This window comes from Centruroides vittatus, unplaced genomic scaffold (genome assembly GCF_030686945.1).
Source record: "Centruroides vittatus isolate TY-2023 unplaced genomic scaffold, ASM3068694v2 contig_933, whole genome shotgun sequence".
NCBI lineage: Eukaryota > Metazoa > Arthropoda > Arachnida > Scorpiones > Buthidae > Centruroides > Centruroides vittatus.
The window spans coordinates 4,061-18,816 of NW_027122618.1; the positions used below are offsets into that span (position 1 = coordinate 4,061).

Genomic DNA, 14,756 nt, shown 5'->3' on the forward strand with positions numbered 1-14,756 from the left:
CGGCAAGTGCGAAGCAAGAAGAACGAACGTATACCTCACAATAGATTTGAACCTTGGGGTACGGACTCTCGAGTGTCGACCACCCTGAACTTGTGCCCGGCTAAAATATTCGTTAGCCGTAACACAGTCTAGTTAGGAATTTTAGCAGTTTAAACAAAAATCCAAAATGTTATTGAACAGCGAGGTGTAAAAAAATCACTACAATATTGTCACTTATCCGTGGCTTCTGCGAATAACGTTTTCTTGAATTTGCGTAATTCCACGAATTAGGGATCGAAGCACCTGCACACCATAAAAAACCCTGTCACTCTGACGATATTCAAGAGAGTTTCGACTCAGAACAAATTTAATCCAGGTATTGTGACAATTGTCACGATACCGACCAACAGTGACTGGCTCAAAGAAGTTGATGAAGATAATGCCCAATCGATCCCAGAAAATGGTAGTCGTGACTCTCCTGATGACCATGTCACTTTGAACTTTTTTGTTGGCGGCAAATGATATTTCTTTCTACTTCATCTATTCAACGAAATAAATTTGCGAAAATGTAGTTCCCAGACTGTCTTACAAAGAGAAGCTTTCAATGTCCTCACGACTTGTAGACCGAGCATGATAATACGTTATGCCTAGCTGACAAGCATGTCATGCATCATTTTGGATGACATCAGGTCATCATAAATAACACCAGATTAGATCAACGCCTGTCGCTAGCCAGCGTGTGACAAGCAAGAAAAATTGTATATGATGACAAGCATTACGCTTGGCATTACGTATAATTTTCCGCAGTAGATGTTTTTGAGACTTTGTTATAAGCGGTAATAATTTTTATTAACTGATATTCTTTGTGAGATGGACAGCATGTAGCGTGAAAATATGGAATCATAGCTAAATAAGTCAGTTTAATGGAAAATATTCGTGAAAGCACTGTAAGTACGAAAAATCGTCGCTATTACATGCAAACGTGTTTTTACTTTAATTGTATAGTATAGTCCTAAATATCATGTTTTTCTTCGAATTTGCATTTACTTATTTCATATAGCTGGCCTGTATAGCACTGTATAGCAGTGTATAAAAAATTGTTTCTTGATTTGAGCTCTGTTGTTTAGGGCAAAAGTCGAAAGCGATAGCCGTAGCCAGATTTAAGATCTTCAAAAAGTTGGATTTTTCACGAAGTAATTATGGTAACAACTGAATGTAACACGAAAGTATTGTCAAAACAAGATGTTAATATTGTTGATGAATTTTGAACTGGACAATCCACCAAAATAACCTTCAAGTCAAAGAAAAAAAATTTTTAAATGATGAGTAAGAAAATTTATGGGATATATTTTCATGAAATTTGTCAAAAACTCAACATTTCCAAATATTACTTCCAACGAAAGAACCGTGTCTGTTTTTCACCAGTATGTCTTACACCGGAAGAGTCAACTGGGAAATATCCATGCTACTGGCCAATTTTTTCAGGCTCTGGAGAAATTGGCTAAGAAATAGTCTAGGCGCAGATTCTATAGAGGATATTCAGAGAAGTATCTCGAGCAGTGCGCTGCGTTCTCCGTAACCAGGAACCAGAAATGATTACATGCGTTAAAGAAGAATTGATGCATACGAATTGGTAAAAACTTTTTCCACGAGAATTTTCCAGTGAATTAATAAGAACTTCACACTGATAAATATTTATAATTACTATTTTTCTGCCATTACATGCCATTTTTATCAAATATGCATCTGGATCCATGGTAATAAACATAAATGTTTCAAGGTGGTCAGAAGTCCTTTTAACGCCCTGTTTTTCTATTACTGAAACGAACTTATCAAAGTCTACAAATGGTCTTCGGCTCGAATCTAGTGAAAAAGTTTTTATTATCATCACTTGAAACATCGTAATAATCACAAATAAAAAATAAATATTAGCATAAACATTGCAAAAGTCTTTCTGAAGATTTTTGTAATGATAAATTCGTTTTGGCCATATTTTTATATTTATTTTTAAATTATCATAGACAGTCCACAAACTTCGAACATATCTCCCCATATTTAATCAATGGCTAGTCTTTTATATTATTTTCATATTTGTATAACGAATTGGTTAGAATCCAGGGCTGTTGTTTTGATATAAAATAATATTTATAAAATAAATAGGTCAACAAGAATGTTATCAAGGTCTTATGAACTTTTATCTATGATATATCATCTGTCGAGTTAGACTTATTTAAGAAAGAATCGCAGAAAAATCTTAAATTAGATAATGATCTGGCTACATGCACGATCTAGATTAAATGTGGGCTCTCGGGTGCAGCAGTGAATGTTCAATCTCCCCACAAAATAGTTAATCAAGAATACATAATCAATATTCTTAATTATTGTGTTTATTTATATGATATAATGTAAAATATTTATAAGTGATAAAATGATTTTATATACTTGTAAACAATGGGCGTTTAATACAGTTTATCACTTTAGCACGATAAATGATAAAATAATTATATCTTAACTGCAATTATTTTAGAGTACTTATGACATTATACGAATAAACTCTCATTTTTTTATTGCGACGTCATGTTAAGCGTAACTTATATAAGAACTGTCCAAAGGTAACTACTATATATTACAAACGAGATACTCTATCACAGAAAGACATGACGCTGCCTATGAATCTTTTGCATAACATCTCCAATGGCAATTTAAAGTAAGTGATTTTATTATTTATAATATTTCATTTTGAAAAATATATTTAATGATAAAATTTTAACAATTAAGCAATATTCTTATGGCAGTAATTCTCAAACTTTTTTGCAATGTTACCCTTTTACATTATTTGTAATATAATGGAACTCTTATTTAAATTAATACTTATTATAATAGAAGAAATAGTTTATTTGAAACACACTTACCGTAAATTGGAATATCAACTTTTAGTGAGATGAATGCATCTGTTTTTTTAACATAAGTATCTTCTGGAAATTTGGTTTTATACTTGATAACTGGATTCTCATATCTGGGGCGGCATCCAGTCTGCTTCGATACTTTGTTTTCCTGCTAGCATATCTCAAAAATCTTGATTCACAGCAATATGTTGTCGTAAAGGGCAAAAGTATTTTTATGGCCTGTTTAGATATTTCAGGATATTCTTCAAATAGACTCCCCAGAGTACATCTAACGGCACTTTTTCATTTAGCCTTTAACTGAGTATCGGATGTAATTTCTATTAATTTCTCATAATCCGCTGACAGAAATCCTGTTCGTTTCTTTGATACTGTTAATCGATTTTGTACCCTATAGTATTCTTTTCCAAGATAAGAAAATACTCGGTAAAAGATGTGGATAAGCTGTTGAGATAATCTTTAATTTTATTGAGTGTGTTTGCGTACAGTTCCATTTTAGATCCTTGTAGAAAGTGGAAAACAGTCAAAATTACCATGCTCTGCTTCTGAAATCCAGTACTGTAATTTACGAGATAAAGATATCGTATTATCTTGAGTTCGAAAAATGTTTGTTTCCTTTCTTTGCAGAGATAGGCATGTTTCATTCAACTTTGAAGAAACATCTGCTAAAGTTATAAGTTTTGCACGCCATACATTATTATCTTAATCTTTTAGACAAATTAAATTTATGTTCAAAAAAGTAAAACTGCAATTTTTTTAAATCAATTTAATTATTCTCACCAGCACATTTCCTCTTGAAAGCCATCTTACTTCTGTGTGTAAAAGAAGTGTCATTTCATGACTACCAATATCTTCGCATAAAGCTTTAAATACACTTGATTGTAATGGCCGAGTCTTACTAAAATTGATAATTTGCTCGGCTTCGTCCAAAACTACCTTTAAAGAAGCAGAAATCCTTTTTGTCACTAATGCATATCTGTGAAGAATGCAGTAATTACTGCTGCAATTTTTTGCAACATTTTTCTTTTCTGGTTACAGCACCAAATAATTTTCCCATCATAGCCTTTGTCCCATCAATGCACACTGAAATGCATTTCTCTAAACTAATACCATGATTTTTTATATAATCATCAATACAATCAAATATATCTTTTCCTGTGGTACGAAATTTTTAACTTTTCCAGAAAAGCAAATTGCCTCAATTGTTTTATTGAAATCATATCTAACAAACACAAGTAGAATTGCCACTGCTGCCACATCTGTACAATCATCTATTTGCAACGCGTAAGCATCACATGCATACAATCGTGAAATAAGTTCGGTTTCAATGTCATCAGAAATATCAACAATACGCCTCGACATCGTATCATTAGATAGAGATATAGATTCAACCTTTCGAGCACACTTTTCTTCAAATACACATGAAACTACATCTTTCAATATAGGTTCTATCAATGATTCACCAATAGTGTGTGCTTCTCCATGTAGAAAAAATACGGTAAGATGCTTTATATGACGCTTCAGTTGCATTTTTATTGTCTGTTCTGCATTTGTTTACCATGAAATTTGTAGTTTTATTGAAACTTTCAAGCATTCTTTCAAAAAACGATTTATCCTTATTTTTATAAACACTATGCCTGGTCTCCATGTGTCTTTGCAATTTTGCTGGTTCCAACGAACTGTTAGCTAATCTTGTGTGACAAAGCACACAAATGGCGTATGGGGCTTCTTCATCATCAGTACTAGTAAAGCCATATGACAAATACTGAGAATCATACTTGCATTTCTTTTGCCTGGCTGCCGTTCAGAACAAGAGGGAACATTCCGTGTTTTTTGAACTAGTAATTTTAGATCGTTCCTTTGCAAGTTCACCTATTTCTGTATCTTCTTTGGATGTTTTTGCTTTACTAATTCTTTTTAACCATCGATCCATTGCAGGGCTTTAAAAATAGTAAAAATAATTTGTTGAGTAGAAGAAATGCTCGTGGTAACAGTAGAGCAGCACAAGTCTCGTGCAGGAAGCTGTACGAGAGTTGGTGCGCAACAAACTGACAAAGCCGGTCATCAACACTGTTGCCAACTCTGAATAATCTAGTCTGGCAACACTTGCTCTCAGTGGGAATTCATTGACTTTATAAGATATGATATGTACCGATTTCTTATGTTTTGATTATATGTTACTTTTCAATGTAGCTTTATGAAACCCCTGACTTACTTTGAGAACCACTGGCTTATCGGGTACTTTTTGATAGACAACTGGCTTCTGTTTAGATGTTACACATACAAGGAAAACTAGAAAAGTTACCTTAAGCCACTTCATTGGTGGGGTGTAAACTCTTGACTTTATAGTCTGGTATATATCATAATACGCTCGAATTTGAATTGTATAAATGATAGAGCCCTTGTACTTAAGCATGTTTTCTAATTATATCGTCCTTAATATATTACTTATTGTTATTTAATATAGTTATATAATAATTGTTATCTAATCTCTTCTTAGTTAAATGACCAATCTCTCTCTCTGAGACTCCTGATCAAATTCAAGCGAACAACTTAAAAATTCTTGAAACCAGTAAGTTCTTGATAGATACATAAGAAATTAATAATTGATAGTTACTTAGAAACTGAGGAACTTTCATGCCCAAGACTCAATTTCCTACTATGCAAACTTCTAGTGGCTTTGATGCATCAATTATTGACTTTTCGTTAGTCATCATTACGTACAATGTTCAAAGACATTTAAAACTATGTTTGAAGTATTACTGTTTGTATCACCTACATTTATATTTCGCACAAATATTTCATTTAGAACTTTAAAAGTTTTTTATTCTTTTAGAAACTGGATTCTGCTTTCACTCATAATTATTCAATCTGTTTTTGGATGTGGGCGGAGGCCCGAAACTGTTAAACCAGCTAAAATTAAAGAATACCAAGGGTAAGTTATGTACACTGTAAAATCTTTTTGCAATACGGTATTTGAAATGCTTCGGATAAAATTTCTGATAATATTAACTTTAATATTTTCAGAAGAATTTTTATTGCAGCACCTAAAACTTTATCTTTAGATAAAAATGAAAGGATGTCCATAATAGCTTATAATGTTCCTGTCAATGAAGTAATAGACGTTACAATAAAGGACTATCCTGGAATGACAAAAGTTTTTTCATCCCAACGTGTTGCTTTAAGAAGTGGTGTGTCTAAAATATTTAAAATTTTTCTTACTAAAAGTAGTTGTAAATATTAAAATTATTTTAAAATTACGTGAACATATTTTTAAAAATTTCATGCTTTTTACAATATGTAATATGTTGAGAGTTTGTTTGACTGATTCTGTGAAGTAATTCTCTTAAATGGATATATATTTTCTTATGCCAATGTGAAGATCCGAAGGGTTTATTAGAGCTAATTAGTTTGTTAAATTAATTATAATTCAAAAGGAAAAACTCGGATCTTTACCGGAAGCTTCCTGGCTGCTCGTCTAATGATAAGACAACAAACCTATCAAATATTCCTCTGAATCAACAGTCATACCAATGTTTGGAGTTAGGTTACAACCTTAATCAAAACATTCGATTATTAACTAATTTTTCTTTCTTATAAAAATTTGTTAAATTAGTTTTGTTTAACTGGGGTTCATATCAGTTATTACTCGGTGACCGGACACCCTATTCCTCGCGACCTCTCCACTCGAATGTTTTAAGACCCTCCTATTTATCCATGTAGTGACCAGTGAGCAGGTCTTACCGTCTCGTCGCCGAATAAGTGGTCTGCAGGGAATAGAAAACACGTAGTAAATAAAATGAGTAATGAGTAAAACCCAAAACAGGTCGAAAAACCTCAGAAAATTTTGGGGATGGTCTATTCCAAATTTGTCGATTTCCATATCTCAACATCCAGCCATCCCATTGTTGCGGCACTAAACCACAATAAGCCAGGTAAAAGACACTAAGAGCAGAAGTCTTTATGAAAATGCAAGCTATTAATTTTCAGTTTTGTAGAGTCTAACGGCCTATTAAGCGCTAAAAGTTAGAAGCGCAAGTCTAATTAAAACACGGAAATCAATTAAATTTTCTCTCTTAAAAATAATAGTATGATATGAAATCCTATGTTTCAAACATAAAAATGAAAAGATAAAATGTCTACGTTACAGGCATTCCAGTTTATGTATACATTAACTTGCGTTCTAAAGAACTGTTAAAGTACGTAAAAGTTGATAATTTTGGTAGACCACATCTCTATGTTTTTGTAGAAGCAAAGATAGGAAGAATGTTTAAAGCAACTAAGAATGTAGCTGTTGACTACGGTAAAGACTACGTTTTTCTTCAAACGAATAAGCCAATTTATAACCCTAAACAAACAGGTAATACTTAAAATATATAATATTTTTAAATGTAAGTAGAGTGTGTACGATGTTATAAGTGAACTAGTTACGAGCTTAATGTATTGAAGAGCAGAATTTGAATTTAATGAATTTAATATTTTTATAGTACATATTCGAGTTATTGCGTTGAACGAGAAGCTGTTTCCCGTAAACTATAAAGTTCGAATTCAGATAAAGGTAATATTCAAAAATTAATATAAATAAAAAATTTAAAGCTTAGTACACATATAAGATTAAATAAATTGTAGCGGGAAAATGAAAGTAGTAATCGTAGCATATGGGCAATATTCCAAAGAAGATTTTATGTAAAAAGCTAGACCTTATTTTAGTGTTAGATAGATGAAGATACTTCAGAAAACTCTAATTTTCTAGTTCGTTCGTGATGTAAGAATCCATGTTTACAATTCAGTGATTTTATCTACTTGTCCACTGGTGACTAAATAATAAATGAAAATGTTCACATTTTGATTTGAATAAACAGCACACCTCACAACTGCCCTTTACTTGTAGGCTTGTGCTGGTGTTTGGAGTTTCATCTGGTTCTGTTATAAACATAATATTTACGTATTTTTCAATGATCTCATCTACGTTTTGCAAAACTACATATCCATTAATAGTCTAATAAATAAGAATTAGTAAATACTGAATTTTGGTCGCAGGTTGAGTCCAGTACAACGAGCTAATGTAAAGTTTTAAAATTTCTTTTCCGTGTATAATACCTAAATAAATGCAAATTTTTAATAAAACCACTTTACCAAGGAGGCCATTCCTTCAACAGATCACCCAGGTTGTGCGTTGTTGTATCTAATCAAACTAAATGAACTAAAGATGATGCAAGAATTACCTTTGACCATTTAATTATATTAAATCTTACTACTAACTAGTTAAGTAACGCTGTATCAGCGTGCAGTCGGAACGAGACTGCTCGCACCTTTATTTTCTAGATTATGGGGAAAAAAAAACAAAGAATTATTTGTTCTCAACAATATATTTGATTTCTATTGGATCATTTCATGGTACAAATATAAGGTCAAAATAAGCCATTAATTAATTGCTATGCCAACGTCTCACGAAATTCTGTCTATCAATATGGGCCTTGGACTTGACTTGTAGCGATCTTTATTGTAACTCTATAAAAATACTGCCAGTTATTTTTTTCACTCGACTCAATGTAACATAGGAAAGACCGATAGCTGTCTTTTTTCCCCTATATCTATTTTGATTTTTGAAGAGTTAATTTCTGTGATTTATGTATAGTCATCGAAAATGCTAAGGTAAGGGGAAACTGTCTACGACAGGAGTGGGAACCTTTTTTTCATGAAGGCCACATTACAATTCATCGTCCCTTATAGAGGCCGCATTAAAATTTTTTTGTCGTTTTATCCCTAGGCTTAGGCCGCTAAGTAATTAGAAAGTTATGTAATAAAAGAAAGACAGGTGAATAAAAATTGAAAATAATTACATTTTAAGTAATTTTACTTCAGTAGGAACTTTTTATACAAGTAATAAGTAAATAGTAGGTCTTAAAAAGTATATATAAACATTTACATTAGAGGTAGCAGAAGACCACACTTGTTGGCCTAAAAGGTCGCATGCGGCCTTAAGGCCACAGGTTCCCCATCTCTGGTTTACGAAATCGCAATATACTGCCATCGTTCGAAGATCGTGTTATGGAGATTCTTGGAAACAGATTACTATAGATGAAAGGTCCCTGATAGCTATGGAATTCCACTAAAATAAACAGAGGAAGAGCTGGAGGGCGAGCATTGGGAGCATATATAATGTACCGTATAGTTCCCAGTGAACCATTGACGAGACCTCCCTGCACCCATAAGTTGACCCTCAGCATGATTCTGGCATTGACTGAGAGATTCAAATACTTGGAGAGACCGAGAGCTGAGTCATTTTTGGACAAAGGCAAGGCGATATCTGGAGTGTTTTCGGATGCTATATAAGCAAGAGGGCATCCAGTTGACTGCAAGTAGTCTTCGTTGCTTTGTTTAACTTGCTCGTTTGTTGGATATAGCTCTACTGCAGTTAGGAACTGATCAAGTTCATCTCTGGATAAATAGGCTCGATTTCTTGGTGTCAGAATGATCAGATCTGTATCACAGAAATCACTCGAAACTAGATGTTGTAAGACATCTGCAAAGGCACTATCTGCGCTATTTTGTCTATGACAATACTAAGTTCAATGAACTTCTCAAAAGAATCAAATGGGAATGTAATGTCCCAACAAGGTAGGGACCTTGTTCAGAAATTACATTGTAAAAAACGCTCGAGTAGAGAGAAGTATCTTTAACAGGAGGAAGCTGACGAAAATCACCAAATAAAGATAAAGAATTTATTAAACGGCTTATCTTTCTCGGGGTTTATCTCTCCCAATCTTCTCTCGATCATGTAAAGCATTCTTGCACCAATTATTGACATTTCATCGACGACGATGAATTTGGGCGATTTCATCTCAATCTGGAATTACTGTGCAGCTTCTCCATTTAGATATCGAAATTTCGTACTAACGATAGGAAGACAAAAAAGAGAATGGATCGTAAAGCCATCAATATTGATCGCTGCTGCTCCACGTTTAAAAAAAACCTTTTTTAAACTTATTCTTCTATAAAGATTTTTTATATTTGTTGCTGTGTATCTAGTAAGCGATAACATTTACCTTTCAAAATTACCGTTTTAATACTTGTCGTATTTTCCGACCATAGATGACGCTTCTACACGTGCGTGCAGGAATCGACTAATACTTGACTTCATGCATTTCTTGTCAACATTATAACTCTAGAATGAGCTGTCCGATCTTGATGAAGGTTTCTAGGACGACTCATCATCACTCAAGGATGAACTGATTAAAATTTCAACTCTCAAAAATGAACCATACTGAAGAAAAACGCGATCTTCGTTTTGAACCTTATCTCCAGTTCTACACAAATGGATCATTTTTGAGAGTTAAAATTTTAACCAGTTCATCTCGTAATGATGATGAAACGTCGTGGTAAATTTCATCAAGATCGGACAGCTCATTCTAGAGTTATAAGGTTGACAAGGAATGCATAAAGTCAAGTATTAGTCGTCACTTCGTTCCGACAATTAGAAATAAGTCTGTTACAGATTAAGAAATTTATTAATCTGGTAAATATTAATAAAAAAAAAATTTAACTGACGAAGATCAGTGCAATATTGAATAAGTAGACACGTAACTAAAAGTTTAATTAATACAACATTTTTATAAGGTAAATTAATATCTAATAACAGTATTAAATTGGAATTTTTTTCATCGTAAAGTATTTTTGTTTTGTTTTTCAGAATCCTCAAAATATTATTGTTAAAAATAACCTTTTCACAGAGCCATGGAAGCAATCATCTGGCCAATTTCCTAAAATAAATTTTACCCTTCCTTCATTCCCCTTGTTAGGAGAATGGAAAATAGAAGCCTCATATGGAATTCAGGTAACAATTTTCATATAAACGAGTATAATAAACTGTATGGAATTGTATTTAATTAGATGAAACATAGTTTCAGGAAAAGACGTCCGTGTCATTTAATGTAGAAGAATTCAGTAAGAAAAATTAATAGTTAGTTTATACAAAATGATCCAAAAGTCAGTTTACCTTATACAAATACTACCTTACCAACAAACCATTCACTGTACGAATAAAACTACTTAGTATTGGTATTTAGTTGCGGTTAGGGAGTCACTGTTATATGGTTTACCAAATTTTATTCGCGTGTTTGAAAGGTAAATATTGTTTTGTTTTCATTATAAAATTTTCTTTTGCCATTGCTTTGGTAGATCGCTCAATTGTTGAATTTCCATCACACATCAGTTCAATGGAATCCTTACAAATTTGCAAAATTTAACAAATTCTGCTTTAAATTCAATGTATGCTTCATTTTAAAAGTATTCTGTAAGAATGGTTTACTAAATTTTGGGTCATTTTTTCTCAATTTTTAAAAATTTACATTTTATGAACTTTTTTTACAACTTTAGCTTTACCAACATTTGCTGTGAAGCTTCGAGTGCCAAATGCGATTTTGTTTAAAGATGAAAAAATTGATGTTATTGCACATGCTGAGTAAGTGTTACAAAGTCAATAACGTGTAAAAATATAAATTATTTTTAATAATTTTAAATCTTAAAATGCATTTTTTTTTCGTTTTTTAATTAAGTCTCCTCGTATGAATACCTGTTTGTATAAAACTAGATCAATAAATAAACAATCCGGCAATAATTTAAATTATTTATGGCTTGGCCCTTATATAATATTACAAAATGAATTAATTTTGAAAACTTTATAAAACGTAAGACTAGAGAAAACTTTATTGTGATTTGTTTAATTGACAGATATGTTTATGGAAAAAAAGTTAATGGAAATGCCGAGTGTAAATTAAACATCGTGATGCAGAATAAAAATATACTTCAGGCAGGAATTAAAACTGTTACAGTGAGTAAATTGTTGTGTTATTTTTAGTTCTCTAATGAGTAACTTTATCTATTAAAAGTAATCTTAAAATGTAGATAAAACATATAATTAAAATTACTTCTCTTCCTTAGTTATTCTTTTTCATAATCCGAAGTATAATTGGTCTAAACTCAAATATACGTTTTTGTGTTTAAAAATAATATTTCCTGAGTTTTGGTTATGTAAACATGGTAATAAGTAAACATTGACTCTACTGTATTTAAAAATTAATACGCTGGAAGGCAAAGGAATACGAACATTGGAGAAATTATTTCTCCTGTATTGAAATATTATGTCCTTGTCTTTAAATCTGACGCTTTTATTATAATTATATTTTATTAAAGCATTTTTTACCAGGTGCTCCATTATAATCTTGAATAATACAAAAATAGACTAAAATATGGCTTGTTATTGCCCAAAAAATAAAAAGTGTAGTAGACATACAGTATGTGTGTACATACTTAATTATCAAATTAATTATGCACAGTATAAAAATTTTAAAAATATAGTAATGTAGCTTTATATTTTTAGGTCAAAGACGGAGAAGCAAAGATTTCACTATCTACTGCAGAGCTTTTGAAACAATCAAAACTTAAAGATTTTCCACAGAACAGTAAATTATCAATTAATGTTTCTGTCACTGATGAAGCAACAGGAATAAGAGAAAATGCAAAAGAGGAACGTATTAAAGTTTTTACATCTCCATATCTTTTATCACTTAAGTATATGAAATCTCACTACATACCAGGAATAGCTTATGAAATATTGGTAAGTACAGGGAAAAAAGGTATTAAAACTACTTGCTTAGCCATTATCTAACAGATATTTGTTAAAACGGTTTTGAAATTGCATATTTCAGGCTAATATCGTGTATTTAAATGGCAAACCAGCGACGAATATTCCAGTTTCAGTTAGAGTAACAAATGCTAATAACAGACATGTCAATATACAGGCAAAAACTGACAAAAATGGTGACGTTTTTTACCGGTACGCTTCATCAACTAGTGATAGATATCTGCAAGTGACGGTAAGCCTTTCCTAAATTTCGTTTAATGTTACATATTCACAAAAGAAAATCATGTTTAAATAAATAAACATGATTTTTCTTTGCGAAAGTTAGCATTTAATTTGCTGAGATTAAAATTCTTCATCAAAAAATACATGTTGTAATTTTAACTCTTCTGCACCGTAAGGGCTGTTACAAAAATTTTATCATGTTCAGCGTGGATTTTCTTTAGGTTCGAAATAAGGATCATATACTAGTCAAGAAATGAAACCTGACACAATTCTATAAATACAAATTTCTGAACACTTTTGTATGTGGAACCTCATAATGAAAAACTGTTCCTCAGAAAATTTCAACAAAGAGATTTCAATACAGATAACAATACATGAAATCTTATAAATGAAGAGTGTGCAAGAAGTGTTGTCACTAGAACTACTGGAATCACCTTTGCGCACTGCTTTCATTATAAATGTTATATATTTTTAACTTTATCAGGTGACAACAAATGATAGCAGATATAAAAGTGGACAACAAGCAACTGAAACACGCCGAATATATCAAGTTTATTCCAGAAAATTTATAGCGGTATCGAGAGACGAAGGAATGTGGAAACAAACAGTACGTAAAACGTCTTTAGTATTGTATAATACTTTTTAAAATAAAAATAGTTTTTGAAAAATTCTAGCAATACATTTCTTATCTTCCACACAGATTGGTAAAAACTTCATTCTAAACGTTAATGTTAATACAGATGGTCAAATTGGAAGAGTATTTTTAATAGTAAGTATAAATAATTGAATTTTATTAAACGTTTCTGATGAAGTTTTTAGTTGATGAGGTAAGGCAGAAAAACATGCTGGTAATTCGGAAAGAGAGAAACCTGGACCCGACATATTTGGAACTGACATCTATAGATGATACTTGGATAATTGTATGCTCGGATTAGATCGCAATTCTCCCAGAGTGGTTCTCTGGTACCTTAACTGTCTTGTACTATTCTGAATTTTGAATTTTTTACAATGCATATGTAAACTGCAACTGTAATTCATAATAATTCATACAAATCTCATCTCATATTTATTAATAGGTTTTGGTTCGTGGAAAAATTCAATTTATGACACAATTACACTCAGGAATCATAGGAAAATTATCTACGAAAAAATATGGATTTTACATTACGGCTGAAATGTCACAAGTTGTAGGAGTTCTGACGTTCATGTTAGTGGATAAAGAGCTATTTGTTGATTCGATGAGAATAGAAGTAAATGCAAAATGTCAGCCAAAATCAGAGGTAAAATGTCTTATATTTGTGAGTAATATAAACTGAACAAAAATAAATGTGTTATCGAAAATAAAATTAATTTGTTTTTTTAACCTACTATAGCAATAAACGTTAGCATTTCGAAATGTATTCGTTTTGCTGTAGTAGAAAAATATCCAGCAATGAGTTTTGTAGCTTTCCCAGCTGTTATGACATTTTATTATCAAATAACTTTTATATTGTTAACTGTAATACATAAAGTTGAATCACGCACAATCTCTTATAAAATTTTAATTTAAAAATTATTTTTGTATTATTAACAATAAAGTAAGGTAAGGACAAAATGTTTAGTCTTGAAAATAGTATGCGCTACCAAAAATATCACAAATTATTTTAAGTATTTAAATTTTTATTACGTTCGACTCTACCCAAGATCTTTTATGTTATCTTTCCACCCCTCTAACATTACTTACTAAAATTTGACAGTATACAAGTAATCTTTCCAAATTTTATTGATTAATTAATCATTATTACATCTTGAGATATAAAACGAAATACAGTCAAACCTGTTTTTATGCAGGGGATAGGAACCGCATTAAAAAAAACGCATAAAAAAATCTCACGAAACTTTACGAATGGCTGTATATAATAGTTTTCGCAACACAATTTAAAAATATTTTTTTATGCGGTCAACAGGGACCGCATAAAAAAAGTCTCACATAGAAAATAACTCAAAACCGTATGAAATAGAATTTA

At 31.6% G+C, this 14,756-nt stretch overlaps 1 protein-coding gene across 1 annotated transcript in view; it reads left to right on the forward strand.

The window, feature by feature from the left end:
* Positions 1-5,961: 5,961 nt before the first annotated feature.
* LOC136984844 (complement C3-like) overlaps positions 5,962-14,756 on the forward strand; it is a 42,407-nt gene continuing 33,612 nt past the window's right edge. The window contains exons 1-11 of the mRNA XM_067281986.1: positions 5,962-6,073; positions 7,033-7,242; positions 7,370-7,440; positions 10,576-10,719; positions 10,787-10,829; positions 11,262-11,346; positions 11,616-11,715; positions 12,265-12,501; positions 12,593-12,760; positions 13,235-13,357; positions 13,827-14,030. Of these exons, the coding sequence (XP_067138087.1) occupies positions 5,962-6,073; positions 7,033-7,242; positions 7,370-7,440; positions 10,576-10,719; positions 10,787-10,829; positions 11,262-11,346; positions 11,616-11,715; positions 12,265-12,501; positions 12,593-12,760; positions 13,235-13,357; positions 13,827-14,030 (1,497 nt within the window). The remainder of the gene's footprint in view (positions 6,074-7,032; positions 7,243-7,369; positions 7,441-10,575; positions 10,720-10,786; positions 10,830-11,261; positions 11,347-11,615; positions 11,716-12,264; positions 12,502-12,592; positions 12,761-13,234; positions 13,358-13,826; positions 14,031-14,756) is intronic.